The 13692-nt window shown below is 42.1% G+C and overlaps 1 protein-coding gene across 1 annotated transcript in view; it reads right to left on the bottom strand.

Annotated features, from left to right (window-relative positions):
* AKAP6 (A-kinase anchoring protein 6) overlaps positions 1–13692 on the bottom strand; it is a 133167-nt gene that overhangs the window by 58003 nt on the left and 61472 nt on the right. Inside the window, exons 5-7 of the mRNA XM_063439612.1 lie at positions 8433–8555; positions 6616–6712; positions 5117–5271 (exon numbers count right to left, since the gene is read on the bottom strand). Of these exons, the coding sequence (XP_063295682.1) occupies positions 5117–5271; positions 6616–6712; positions 8433–8555 (375 nt within the window). The remainder of the gene's footprint in view (positions 1–5116; positions 5272–6615; positions 6713–8432; positions 8556–13692) is intronic.

Below are 13692 nucleotides of genomic sequence, written 5' to 3'. Positions count from 1 at the left end.
TAATGGACTAGGTGGGCTTGTATGCTTCTAGTGGACTAGGTGTGCTTGTATGCTTCTAGTGGACTAGGTGGGCTTGTATGCTTCTAGTGGACTAGGTGGGCTAGCCTGCTTCTAGTGGACTAGGCCGGCTTGTGTGCTTCTAATGGACTATGTGGGCCTGTGTGCTTCTAATGGACTATGTGGGCCTGTGTGCTTCTAATGGACTAGGTGGGCTTGTATGCTTCTAATGGACTAGGTGGACTTGTGTGCTTCTAATGGACTATGTGGGCTTGTATGCTTCTAATGGACTAGGTGGGCTTGTATGCTTCTAATGGACTAGGTGGGCTTGTATGCTTCTAATGGACTAGGTGGGCTTGTGTGCTTCTAATGGACTAGGTGGGCTTGTGTGCTTCTAATGGACTAGGTGGGCTTGTATGGTTGTAGTGGACTAGGTGGGCTTGTTTGGTTGTAGTGGAAAAGGTTGGCTTGTGTGGTTGTAGCAGTCCAGGTAGGCTTGTATGCTTCTAGTGGACTAGGTGGGCTAGCCTGGTTGTAGTGGACTAGGTGGGTTTGTGTGCTTCTAATGGACTAGATGGGCTTGTATGGTTGTAGTGGAATAGGTGGGCTTGTGTGCTTCTAATGGACTAGATGGGCTTGTATGCTTCTAATGGACTAGTTGGGCTTGTGTGCTTCTAATGGACTAGGTGGGCTTGTATGCTTCTAGTGGACTAGGTGTGCTTGTATGCTTCTAGTGGACTAGGTGGGCTTGTATGCTTCTAGTGGACTAGGTGGGCTAGCCTGCTTCTAGTGGACTAGGCCGGCTTGTGTGCTTCTAATGGACTATGTGGGCCTGTGTGCTTCTAATGGACTAGGTGGGCTTGTATGCTTCTAATGGACTAGGTGGACTTGTGTGCTTCTAATGGACTATGTGGGCTTGTATGCTTCTAATGGACTAGGTGGGCTTGTATGCTTCTAATGGACTAGGTGGGCTTGTATGCTTCTAATGGACTAGGTGGGCTTGTGTGCTTCTAATGGACTAGGTGGGCTTGTGTGCTTCTAATGGACTAGGTGGGCTTGTATGGTTGTAGTGGACTAGGTGGGCTTGTTTGGTTGTAGTGGAAAAGGTTGGCTTGTGTGGTTGTAGCAGTCCAGGTAGGCTTGTATGCTTCTAGTGGACTAGGTGGGCTAGCCTGGTTGTAGTGGACTAGGTGGGTTTGTGTGCTTCTAATGGACTAGATGGGCTTGTATGGTTGTAGTGGAATAGGTGGGCTTGTGTGCTTCTAATGGACTAGATGGGCTTGTATGCTTCTAATGGACTAGTTGGGCTTGTGTGCTTCTAATGGACTAGGTGGGCTTGTATGCTTCTAGTGGACTAGGTGTGCTTGTATGCTTCTAGTGGACTAGGTGGGCTAGCCTGCTTCTAGTGGACTAGGCCGGCTTGTGTGCTTCTAATGGACTATGTGGGCCTGTGTGCTTCTAATGGACTAGGTGGGCTTGTATGCTTCTAATGGACTAGGTGGACTTGTGTGCTTCTAATGGACTATGTGGGCTTGTATGCTTCTAATGGACTAGGTGGGCTTGTGTGCTTCTAATGGACTATGTGGGCTTGTGTGCTTCTAATGGACTATGTGGGCTTGTGTGCTTCTAATGGACTAGGTGGGCTTGTGTGCTTCTAATGGACTAGGTGAGCTTGTGTGCTTCTAATGGACTAGGTGGACTTGTATGCTTCTAATGGAATAGGTGGGCTTGTATGGTTGTAGTGGAATAGGTGGGCTTGTATGGTTGTAGTGGAATAGGTGGGCTTGTATGGTTGAAGTGGAATAGGTGGGCTTGTATTATTCTGATGGACTAGGTAGGCTTGTATGGTTATAGTGGACAAGGTGGTCACGCATGGTAGTAATGAAGTAGGGGGGCTCATATAGATGTAATGGACCAGGTGGTCTTGCATGGTTGTAATGAACTAGGTGGGTTTGCATGTGTTGATCAGTTCCTCCATCCCATAGATATGTTCCAATTGTTCCCTCTTAGGTAGACTATTCTGGCACAGAATAGTGAATTGTCTATAAAAACACAGGTTATATTGAGAGAATCATGGCAAGTTCTTTCTGCCATGTATGTGTATCTGCCTTCTTTGGGAAGGTGCTGCACAGGTCATTTGTATTATGCTTATTACTGGTATTTATATAGTGCCAACCTCTGATCCCCACTTTACTCCAGTAAACGTCTCAAACCATTACTGGGTTGATGAAATAAAAAGGCTGCAGTTCCCCTTCAAATCATTGCGTTGCAGATTATTTTTGCAATTAAAATCAAGATTTTAAAAAACGGGGGACCCCTTCCGACCAGGATTGTGCGTGTTTACAGTAATCTAGTTTATAGTGGTATTCTATCCATTTCAAACCAGTATTTGCCTGGCCATGCGGGGAATTCGTGGAGGCAATCACTCCTCTGCATTATGATTCCGAGGACAAAATAATCAGCATTCAAAATATTTTACTGCTCTGAGGGGGATCATTTAGGCGGGGACAGACGCAGCGAGGCGGGGGGAAACCCACACAATCAACAACAACAGGAACATATGCTGAAAGTAATAAGATACAGAGCTTTATGGGTGCCGAGAGAGAAGAGAGCCGAGTGTGTTTGTACAACTTTAATGACACGGTATTGTTCGGTGAGCGTATATTTAAAATATATTGCCTATCTAGGGAGTTAAAAATGGTGCACTCCAAGGATTTGCTCAAATGTAAAAAAAATTTTACAAAAATTCCTGCATTATATATTGTTTTTTGTTTTGGTGAATAGTTTAACGTTTTGTTGTTAATTTTTTGCAGAAGGTAGGCTTTTAAATTGGTATAGAGAAAGTTAGGCAGTTTATTGCCGTGTATGACAGTGCCCGCCATGACACACAGACACGTTGCTTACATAGTATTTATGCTGAAGATATATTGACGATATATTGGTAAATAAAACCACACACCATGGAATAATTACAATGATTATCAAAATAGTAGTATATTCTAATGTTCTAATGTTTTTCTTTTTTTTGTAATACACAAGCTAATCCAACCAATATTTTATGATACAGAAATATATATGCATTAATAAAATAAAATATTCACTAAGGCATTTATATAGTAAACAATACATTCTATTGAATTAACAACCAAATTAAAAAAAACGTTAGGCTAAAGTTGGCTAACTTTGAAAGACTTATAGGGACACTGTAGGCAGTGTAACTGCTTCATCTCACTGAAGTGGTTATAGTCATCATCACTGGTAGAAAGAGGATCAATTGTATTTATTAGGAGCTTGACAAAGACCCTTTCAGGGGTTGAAACATTGCGGTGTCTCACTTGTCCTAGTAAATGCAATTGAAGATACTTGGAGTGCTTGGATCCTCTTTTTATCACTGATATCTACTCTCTGGGGCTAGTGCAGGCCCTTTGTCCAGTTTAGCACCCAGATCTTAACGAGATTGGATTGCGGTTCGTTTTTCTCTTTTTGAAGTGGTTATGGTGTCTGGAGTCCCATGGCATCATTGTTTCATGCCATCTTAAACTGTTTGTATGGTTTGAATGCTAAAACAAAAGCCCCCAACAGCCCACCACCTCTGTGCTGCTTGGGTTAATGAGTAAGTATGGGCTTGATTAGCAATCGGCAGCTGTGATTGGCTGAGAGAGTCCGCTGGCTACTTATAACCTTCCACAGGACCCATTGCTGGTTTTATTTGGTAGGACTAGAAGGAAGTGTGTAATCGCTACCTTAGCCACACATCCAGTAGGGGTCCGGCTGTGCTTGGCCATGGACCTATGTTTAGTGTTAATCTGCTCGAAAATGGTTTAAAACTTGACAAGGGGACCATTGCAGTGGCCTCCAAGCACTCTAACTGATAAAATGAGCTAAAAAATGGCTGAAGTGCCTACATTGTCCCTAAAATGCTGCGTTACGCCAATCAGCATCTTCTCATAGTGCTGTGCAGCACTGGTCTAAGAAACACCTAGATCTAGTGGGCGTCTGAGTGATTGCAACTTGAGGTGTTACAAGGCAGATTACATTTAAAAGCATGCAGGGACAGGCTATAGTCACCAGAACCACTACCTTAAGCTGTAGTGGTGCTGGTGTCTATAGTGTTCCTTTAACTCTGGACTGACCATATTAACTGATCTAATTAACATTTTTCAGTTTAGGCAGAGTGGCGCCGAGGAGGGGATTGAATTGTGCTATCTTATATTGTATTGATCACGAAGGGGAATCCACATTTGAACTGTATATACAGAGTGCTGTGTTCAATAAATTAGTTAATTCTACCCCATACGTCTACATTAATGTCTGGGGGAAATACTATATTCACATTTACTGCTGTACAAGGGAGACAGCATCGAGAGAAAAGAGCTCTAACTACTTTCAGTGAGAAAGGTCTTCAGAGACCCCAGTCCAGCTTCGGTTATCGGGTCTTAAGTGTTCCATAGTCCCCTGATAGAAGCGAGGAAGCTGACCTGATGCAGGTGCTCAGACCAAGTACAAGGGTTCTGTTATAGAATGCAAACATAGAATGTGGCATTCGCTGCCAATCTTTGATGCCAATGCGTGCTTCAGTCCAGGAGCTCCTTAATATGAGATGCCTTGCAGGTACCATCTAATGAGTGCTACTGCCCCTCCTCCCCCCATTTTTATTCTCTTAATTAGCCAAGCTGCTTGTTAAATGTGGTCACATGACTAAAAAGTGTCAGACAACGGCATAGTTATTATGATTTATTAAGGTAACAAATATTTTATGGCCGTGCTGTGCTGCTCCCAAGAGACACAGTGCTGTTCTCACTAGCGTGCAAGAGAACGCACACAAAATGTGTGTGCGCACACAGACCGAGTGGAAATATTAACCCTTCCTCAAAAATCGGTCAACACACATTATCCAAAAACTCTCCAGAGTTATTTACTGAAGTTCGAATTGTCAAGAACTTAAAGTGAATTTCAATTTTAGGGACAAAAAAGCCAAACTGAAACCGTAGCTGCCTTGGAGAACGTTTCCATTTTGACTACTTTAGCCTTGAATTTGAAATTTCTATTGTATTCTAGACAATCCGAACTCTAGCGAATCACCCTGTCCGTGTACCGGATTTGGTCCTTGACTCCTCACCTTTGTTTCAGACACTTCCTCGCTGTTTTCATCACTCTGTAGTATCTCAGCCTTAATGGTGTCCAGGCAACTCAGAATCCAGCCGTGCTGCCTCCGTATTTGCTTTTGTAACTCTTTCCATTGAACAGAGATCATTTGTAACATCTCAAGGAAACCTGTACGGAAGGGTCAAGCAATTTTATAGGCAAATATACCATAGAGGGGGGCAGTGTGGGCGACATTGTGCTATACCTGCACATTAAACATTTGTACAAAAATACATGCGGTAATTATCTTCCATGGAAGGGCTGGGTGGGTGACGAACGGTGAAATGTGATTGAGAAGATAATGAACTGTGTTGTTGTTGTATAACGAAATGACTGCATTGCTTAATGACAACTACGTAACATATCGCATTTAATCCGTAGCAGTGTACGCATCTTGTATCAGGCATTGAATGTGGCAGACACTGGTAAATGTATACATTATGTATATAGCCAGGAGGGCATGGCAGGTATGTGACTCAGAGAATGAGATGTGTATATAACAAGTTCTCTCGCAGTAAATGGAGGTCACGGTGTTAATGTAAATATTAATAATACATCAGAGAGAAGCTTGTTATTTACTGACACACAGTATGATACTGGCCGTCGCCGTGTGCCTTCCCTGTAACTCATTACTATTTCATAGAGAATTACATGCTTCAGTAACAAGTCACAGCTGGGACCCATTCTGTACACACAGGGCACTGAGAGGCAGCTTCACCCTCTTGTACAGCCACCCAGACGTGATGCCCATTCTGTAAATCGATGTACCAGGGCCAGCAGGGGTTTCATCAATTCCTCCTACTCTTGTCCTCCAAGATGTCCCCTGTACTGCACCTACTCGCTAATATCCTCCACTCACTCTGTCAGACTCTCCCTCGCACTCCCAAGCTTTACATTTTATCTTAAAACACGCCAATTTAGAAAAGAACGCCCCAACATCTTTTGTACGGGCTCCATAAAGTTATGACACCTCACCTGTCCTCCACCTGAACCAGCACGTCTTTCCACCATAAATCTTTATTCTGGCTCTTTCACCTCATCTCCACCAATTCCTGATAGGTCCCCAGTCCTTGCTAGTTTGTGTCTTTGAATTTTGTGTGCCGTTTATTCAATGTGTGTGTAACTGTTATATTGAATAGAGCTTCAGAATTGAATGAAGCTTTTTACTAAATAAGATACCATCTAACCTGGCTCTGAGGACCAAGTCTAACAATGCCTATATAGGTCTCAAGTTCTCACTCTGCCTTATTGCTAAACTCATCTAAAGTACATTTGTTTCCCATTGTACAACCGAAAAGGTGCAATGTATCAGCATGTCCATCGAGCCCTGTAATCAATATTCGTATGTCTTTTCCTTATTTGCTGTAACCCCAGACTACTCTATTCTGTGTACGTATGAACATGAGTGGCAGTTCTATGCTGGAAGAGCCCATTAGTTATATTATCGGATGCCTTTCTTAGAAGAATTGTTACCTGGTCTGTGTGACACGAGTACTTCCATCAGCCGGTGTCCCTCCTCCAGTACCGCGTCCTTCAGAGCGCAGTGTCCATCCACACTCTGCTTAAAGTTCTACAAAGCAACAGAGAGAAGGGTGATGTGATATCCCTTTGTTTGTGCTGTCCTAAGTACTACTTGAATCTCTGGGATTCACTAACTTTCAATCTCTAAGGGGTTAAAGGGGAAATGTCACTTTTCTGGAAATTACATTATTCAATAAAGCGTAGCAAATCATTGTGTTGATAATTTTTTATTTTTTTTTTTGTCATGAAATGCTCAGTTTTCTTTTAAATTTATATTAAAGATTTAGCAAATGACATCACAATCCAGGTCAGTCAAGGAACTCCAAGGCACACAATGCAAATGAGTTGAAATCAATACATTACTCTTTTTTACATTTTATAAAAAGTGCAAATTTTAATAGAAATTGGCACTTTTATAAATTTAGCATGTTACATCCACCTGGCTGTCAATCACATCACTGGTCCTGTTACTTCCTGGTTTGGTTAGCTGAGTAGAGCTAAACTCAAGAGGCAGCAACTGCCCAGAGCACCTGCCTTGCAAAGACTTCTCATTGAGCTGCACTGAGAAGTCTGTGATTGGACAGCAACAGAAAGTCTGGGCTGGGCTACAAGGGGAGGGCTTGCAAAGGCTACAGACAAGAGATCTGCAAAAGCAAGCTGTTTTTAGATATAACTCCAAATGCATAAATAAATGCTAGTTTTCAATGGGAGTATATCTACTGAACTGTGATTTTTATATATTTGTGTTCGGGTAGGGCAGTGGTGTGTCCCTTTAATTTATCCTCTCCTTTGTTTGATTTCTGCATGGTTACTGCCCAGTGCAAAGGACAAAGCTTATAATGACCTACAGAGAACCTCATGAGAAGTGGTTTCATGCTACCAATATTTGGACACACTTTTATGGCTGAAGCCATTGCATGTGGATTTCTAGAAAAACTGTATCAAGGGGACATCCTTTGGTAGATTTTACCATATCGCCATATTGATCTAGAATGATCATATATTTCAAAAGTGTTTATTAGAAATAAAGGAACAAATCTATTAATCCCAATGCCACTCTTTATCATTCAATAGAATGACCAGCCCAACACTGCAAGATAGAAAGGAATTCAGTTTTTTTTTGTGGCGTGATTCAATAAATGGGGAATTGTGTAGCATTGACTTCGGGAATTCCAAATATTAGGATGAAATTCTAGAACTGGGAAAATCTCGATTTCTATCGGTAGTATTACAGACCGTTTTATTTGTGGGCTGTTTCCTAATGTAGCGCTGATATTTTAGGTTACTGTATTGTGTACAATGCTTTAGCTCTTAGAAGTCAATGTGGAGCATCTTAGCAATTATTATCGCAGATCGGCCCACTAATAAGGGTTCATTCACTAAATAATGAATTTTAATTATCTAAAAAAACAAAAAAAATAGCCAATATGTGATTACACCGAAGATGGGACATTTTTCCAAATGGGATACTGGTATGTTGCTCTAAATTCGTTATTTAACTACAATTTAGTAGATAGATTCCAAATGGGTTTAATCTAAATTTAAGGCCATTTTGGTAGATATTCCGAAGATAACACCAATAATTTAAGTTCTCTTACATTCACTGCTCTGTCCAGTCTCGGGTGTATACTAGAAAGGTGTTGCTATTTAAACACCTGGATCTTATAAGGAAAAATTAATGATTGTAGCACAGAAATGTATCAATGTATTTATTTGTTTTACGTTTGTTAAGAATGGCTGTTTTTGGTGTGCGCCTTGATTCTCCTCACCAAGTGAGTGTGTAGATATTGCTGTAAGGCCTCTGTCTCCGCCAGGGGAGGGGTCCAGTTTTCCGTGGCTTCCATAGCATCCTGTAACCAGCGGATAAATCGGTCCAGCTTGGAAACAAAACCCTATGACAAACAAAGTCATTAGTAAAGAAATATACACATAACAATGCCACCACCTGGTGGACAACAGTGGAACTGCTACATGATCAAAAAATGCAGATATAGTTTCTCACTACATATTTTCTCTTGAATTGTTATTTTATAACCTGGATTTGTTCTTTGTTTGGTTAAATTGACTTGTACATACCTGTACCCCTATTCTGGCTAGTGTCTAACATTTTTTTTAATTTATTTGGGATGGGGGTGGCTGTGTTACACACCCCAAGAAATACAGTAGTTGACTAAATCCATTTCTTCCTTGGATTGCTGTACGTGCTAGGTATAAACTATTAATAAGCTACATCAATTTATGGATGACCCAGTTGGCAATTACTACGCATTTTAATCCTATTATATCCATGCACATCTTGCCTATACCAGCAATAAGGTAATTTTGTGCTCCAGAACATTGATGGGGGTCTTAAAGAACCGCATATTATCAGAAGGGTCATGCTGAATCATCACATACACTCCATTCTGTACACTATAGGTGAAAAAGGTACCTTGAGTAACACAAAGAACGTATGAAGGCCCCCCCTATTAATGCACCCATTGTGCAGGTTGGGTGTTTCAAACAAACACATCATCCTCTGTGACACTGGAGGGAGTTTTGCCTGATATACAAATATATACAGGAAAAATAAATCCATGTGAGACCTGTGAGGTCTCCACGCAGATGGACTTACGAGGCTGGACAAGTGTTTATAATGGCTTTCCCAGGCCTTAAAATCCCAGTAGAATGGTCTGGTTCCCAGGAAGTGATCTGTCCACCCCCTATTGTTTAATTAAAGCACCTCTTAAAGTCAAGGGGTGGGAGTAGGTTTGCCCCCATCCACAGCATAGCAGGTCGGGGCAGAAGGGGGATTTAAATCCTGTCTTATACTAATAACGGCTCATATTAACTCTATTTTTCTTTTTTGAAGGTGGAGACTGGCTAGCAAGCAGTTAACTCTTCAGCTACTGAGGGTTTCTTTTAACCTGTTTTGCCTGCTGGGAAATGGTTTGGAAATGGTAATCCAAGACCAGACTTCAGCCGTCCACTAACTTTCAGTGCAGCTGAATTCTGGACCAAACACAGTCCAGTTGTTTTAGCTTTATTGTTTTGTTTTTTTAATAACTTTTTTTTTTTTTACGTTTTGCATATTTCAGTCCATTACTGTTTGCAGGCTAGCAAAATCTTCTAATGAGCCCCAACAATGCAAGTTTGGTGGCAATTCATTTGTCATACAAAGCATGCTGCTCTCATTGTTTCTCTGCTAATTTCCAACCAAAAATATTTTTGTAGCCTTGTGTATAGCGGAAAAATGTGGCAGTGGAAGTCCAAATATAGTCCGTAAACAGTATTCAAAGAAACTTTGCAGACTAATCAAAAGAGGGTGAAAATGGACCAAATAAATCATACATAAGACAAATTATATTTTCACATGATCAATGTGGCAATGCACTTTAGTTAGAAGGAAGATAAGTAATACCTCTTGTTGTGCAGCACTGTCCCATGAGTCTGTGTGAGTGACTGCCACTGGAGGTGTCCCTAAGCAGCATTGTAAACACTGTCTTTTTTGTGAAAAGGCAGTGTTGACATAAAAGTGCCTGCAGGGACGGATTATAGACACCAGAACAACTACATTAAACTCAATATTAATACATTCTTTAAAAAGCGTGCGAAATTAAGCAATGTTATTTTCCAAGTTCTCCATGACGATATAACTGTGAATGTCACGATACTCTTAGCTTTTACTGCAATAAACTACACATGTTTGGATGCTATGATGTCCTACGAGTACAACTATGACCCCTCCCCCCCCCCCCCCCATGTACAGGTTTCATGGTGTTTTGGAAGGTTACAGGGTCAAATCAAAATCTTGCCCATTTCAGTTTTTACATTTAAATAAAATAAATCTATTTTTATATATATATATATATTTATTTTTATTTTTCTAAGTGTATAATTGATATAATAGATATTTATAGACATGCTCTTGATGTAGAATTATTTAAAAATCTTTATTGCACCTGTATTGAATTATTGTACTAACTCCATTTTAATCTCACATAACCTCACATTATGACAAACCCTCCATTTTGTCTACATTACATGACAGAATTTCCTAACAGCATTTAGTATAATGAATAGAGACTATATTTTCTAAAAAGACATAGCTGACTCCGGAATTATTGAATCTCCTGTAACATGCAACAAAGTATAACCAAGGCCAGAGCCAAGGCCATGAGAACACTGTACTAATTAAATGTTCTATTCATAAAAGAACCTTGCACCTGACCACAAGATTGACATCACTAACTGCCCAAAATGACGCTCAAGCCCCCCTTCCCACCGAGTAAACCTCATGCTGGGAAAGATGGCGCTTGAGCCATCTGTCCACACCCGTGTCCAGAACAATACCACCTCCGGGTGGGAGGACACCTAGCTAGTCACTCAAATCCCTGAGCCAATTAATAATATTGATGGGTGGACACTGATATAGCCACTTAACATTTAGTCCAATTAATGATGTTTATTTGTTATTATCTGATATTCAATGATGATGTCATTTTGCCTTTAAAAGGGTCTGCATACCCGTTTTCTAACCAGATGCCATTAAATTTTCTGAAGTGCTTTTAACCTGAACTCCATGTGTCAGTGTGAACTTACTTCTGCGTATACGCAATTTAATCATCTCAGATTTGGACAGGAACAGATAGACATTTAAACATATTTGTTTATTTCTAAATTAATCTACATCACTCTTATCTCCACGAGATATAGCACAGTAAGATCACAGACCTTTTTCGCCCATTGAGCAGGAAAAAGTGTAACCCCCAGTGCTTCCTCTCTCATCCCTAGAAATCTGGCCAGGTGTTCGAGCATTGTGGGCTTTCACAGGACATAAACCCATATGGTCAAAGAGGAAGGTGTAGGTAGAGGACTAGGAATGCCTGATTGTGTGAAAGCAGAAAAAAACATGATTTTAATGAGGACAGCTCCAGTTTGGCTGCTAGGGAAGGGAGCAGTAATCTTTTTACCCCATGAATCATTTAAAAAAAAAAAAAAAAAAAATTTGTGGTGAAACTCCTAATCGCGAATAGAATGAGCATGCTCATCCATTTCGCTAGTTGTTTGTTGTTCGGGTATATATATCCATAAAGGGCTTTGGAGTTATGGAATTCTGACGACATTCCAATTGGCCTAAATTCGGACAAATTGCAATTCAGCCAAAAATAGACACAGACGTCTAGTAGTTTGCACCGGTCTTGATAAATACATGAGGTACAAATCCACAAATGAACTTCTAAAATTCTAAAATTCGACATGCAGTTCCAGTGTAAATGTTTTTGCAATGCTGGGTTATATTCTGTGCTTTCTGAGTAACCCTAAATTTATCAAAAAATTAACAACAGGGGGCGTGGCTTGACCGCCGAAAGTGATGGCCGCTTAGGCAGAGAGCTCTGCACCCCGAACGGTCCAAAAACCACGCCAGACGCAATACACCCGCTCATCAACACCCAAAATTACCTGCAGAACACCCGAGAAGGGTCCGGAGATGGCTTACCAAAAAAAATCCGGGAACAAAAAGAGAGACGGCACCCCATCTGTAGCTGACCTCCTCACAACGCCCAGGCCGCAAGCGCACAAAGATGGCGGCGGCCACGCGAGCGCGGACTCCACGAGCTCCCCGGGCGCCGGGGAACTGAATGCCCCGACGCAGCAGGCTACCATCTCGGATATAATGCGCTCACTTGCAGAGGTAAAGCACTATCTAGCAGGCGAGATTGAGAGGTCGGCAAGGGAAGTAAAAGCCGAAATACAGGCTGTGGGGCAGCGCACGGAAGCCCTGGAATGGCGGATGGACCAGGTAGTAACAGCCCACAATGAGACCGCCACTGCCACCAACACCCTGCTATCCAGAGTGGCTGAACTGGAGGCAGAAATAGAGGATGCCTCGAACAAGTCGAGAAGAAACAACCTGAGAATAAAGGGCCTGTCCGAAAGAATTAAAGATACAGACATCCAGAAGGTACTTACAGACATGTTTAAAACGCAACTGCCGGCTATCCCAGAACATATGTGGGTGATCGACAGGGCGCACAGGGCACTTAGGGCCAGGGGTCCCCTCAATGGCCCACCCAGGGATGTGATTATGAGGTGGCACTTCTTCTCCACCAAAGAAGCCATCATCAAAAGTGCCAGACACCACACATACACCCTAGATGGCACCGCACTCCACTTATATCAGGACATAGCACCAGCAACGCTTGCCAGGCGCAGAGAGTGGAAGCCCATAGCGGATCTCGTCAGAGCCAAGGGCCTGAATTTTGCCTGGGGACACCCCTTCAAAATGCTTGTGTTTAATGGGCCAAGGCCAGCCGTACTGCTACCCTCGGCGGACCCCAGGGCCTTCCTGAGGGATATAGGCATTGAGGTTCCGGCAGACTTCCACCTCCCCCAGAGGGGCACCCAGGCGCTGGGATTCTTACCCAGGGACGGCGAAGCAATGGACGGTAATGCTCCTTAATGGAAACTAACAGACCCCCTTCTCGTCACAGGGCCCCCACGGCACATCCAGCAGACCGTAACCCCCCATATCCCTACCCAAACCAGCAACGTAACCAAAGCTAATCCACACAGTATAAGTAACCAGAGACTTTTAGACGACCACCAGCTACCCAAGTAACCCCACCAGCTACCGCAAAGTAAAATAACCATACAAGCCAGAGCCAGATTACGGCGTGCTCCACCATAAACTGGAGACCAATGTAAATACAAGGTAAACAGCGAGGAGACGGTAACGGAAACAACCGCACACCACGAAGAACCGTGTACAGATAATTAAAAAGACACACCATGTACGCCAGAGAGTCAACCAAAAGAAATGAAAGTTATGTTATTGAGAACCCAAAAGAGAGGGAAGATTAGCAAGTAACAACTTTACCCAAACGAAAATGGACATAAGATTGGTCACAAAGTGCTGGAGGGGGGAAAGAGAGAGAGGTCGAAAGATTCTCTCAAAAATGCCTTCTTTTTTGTTCTCTTTTTGCTGTTTAAAAACTGTTCGAAAATCGGGAAAAAAAAAAAAAAAAAGAAAGAAAAAAGGAAAGAAAG

The sequence above is a fragment of the Pelobates fuscus genome, chromosome 13, assembly GCF_036172605.1.
Source record: "Pelobates fuscus isolate aPelFus1 chromosome 13, aPelFus1.pri, whole genome shotgun sequence".
NCBI classification, from domain to species: Eukaryota; Metazoa; Chordata; class Amphibia; order Anura; family Pelobatidae; genus Pelobates; species Pelobates fuscus.
Note: the sequence above shows the minus strand (reverse complement) of the source record. Positions and strands in the feature narration are given on the sequence as shown.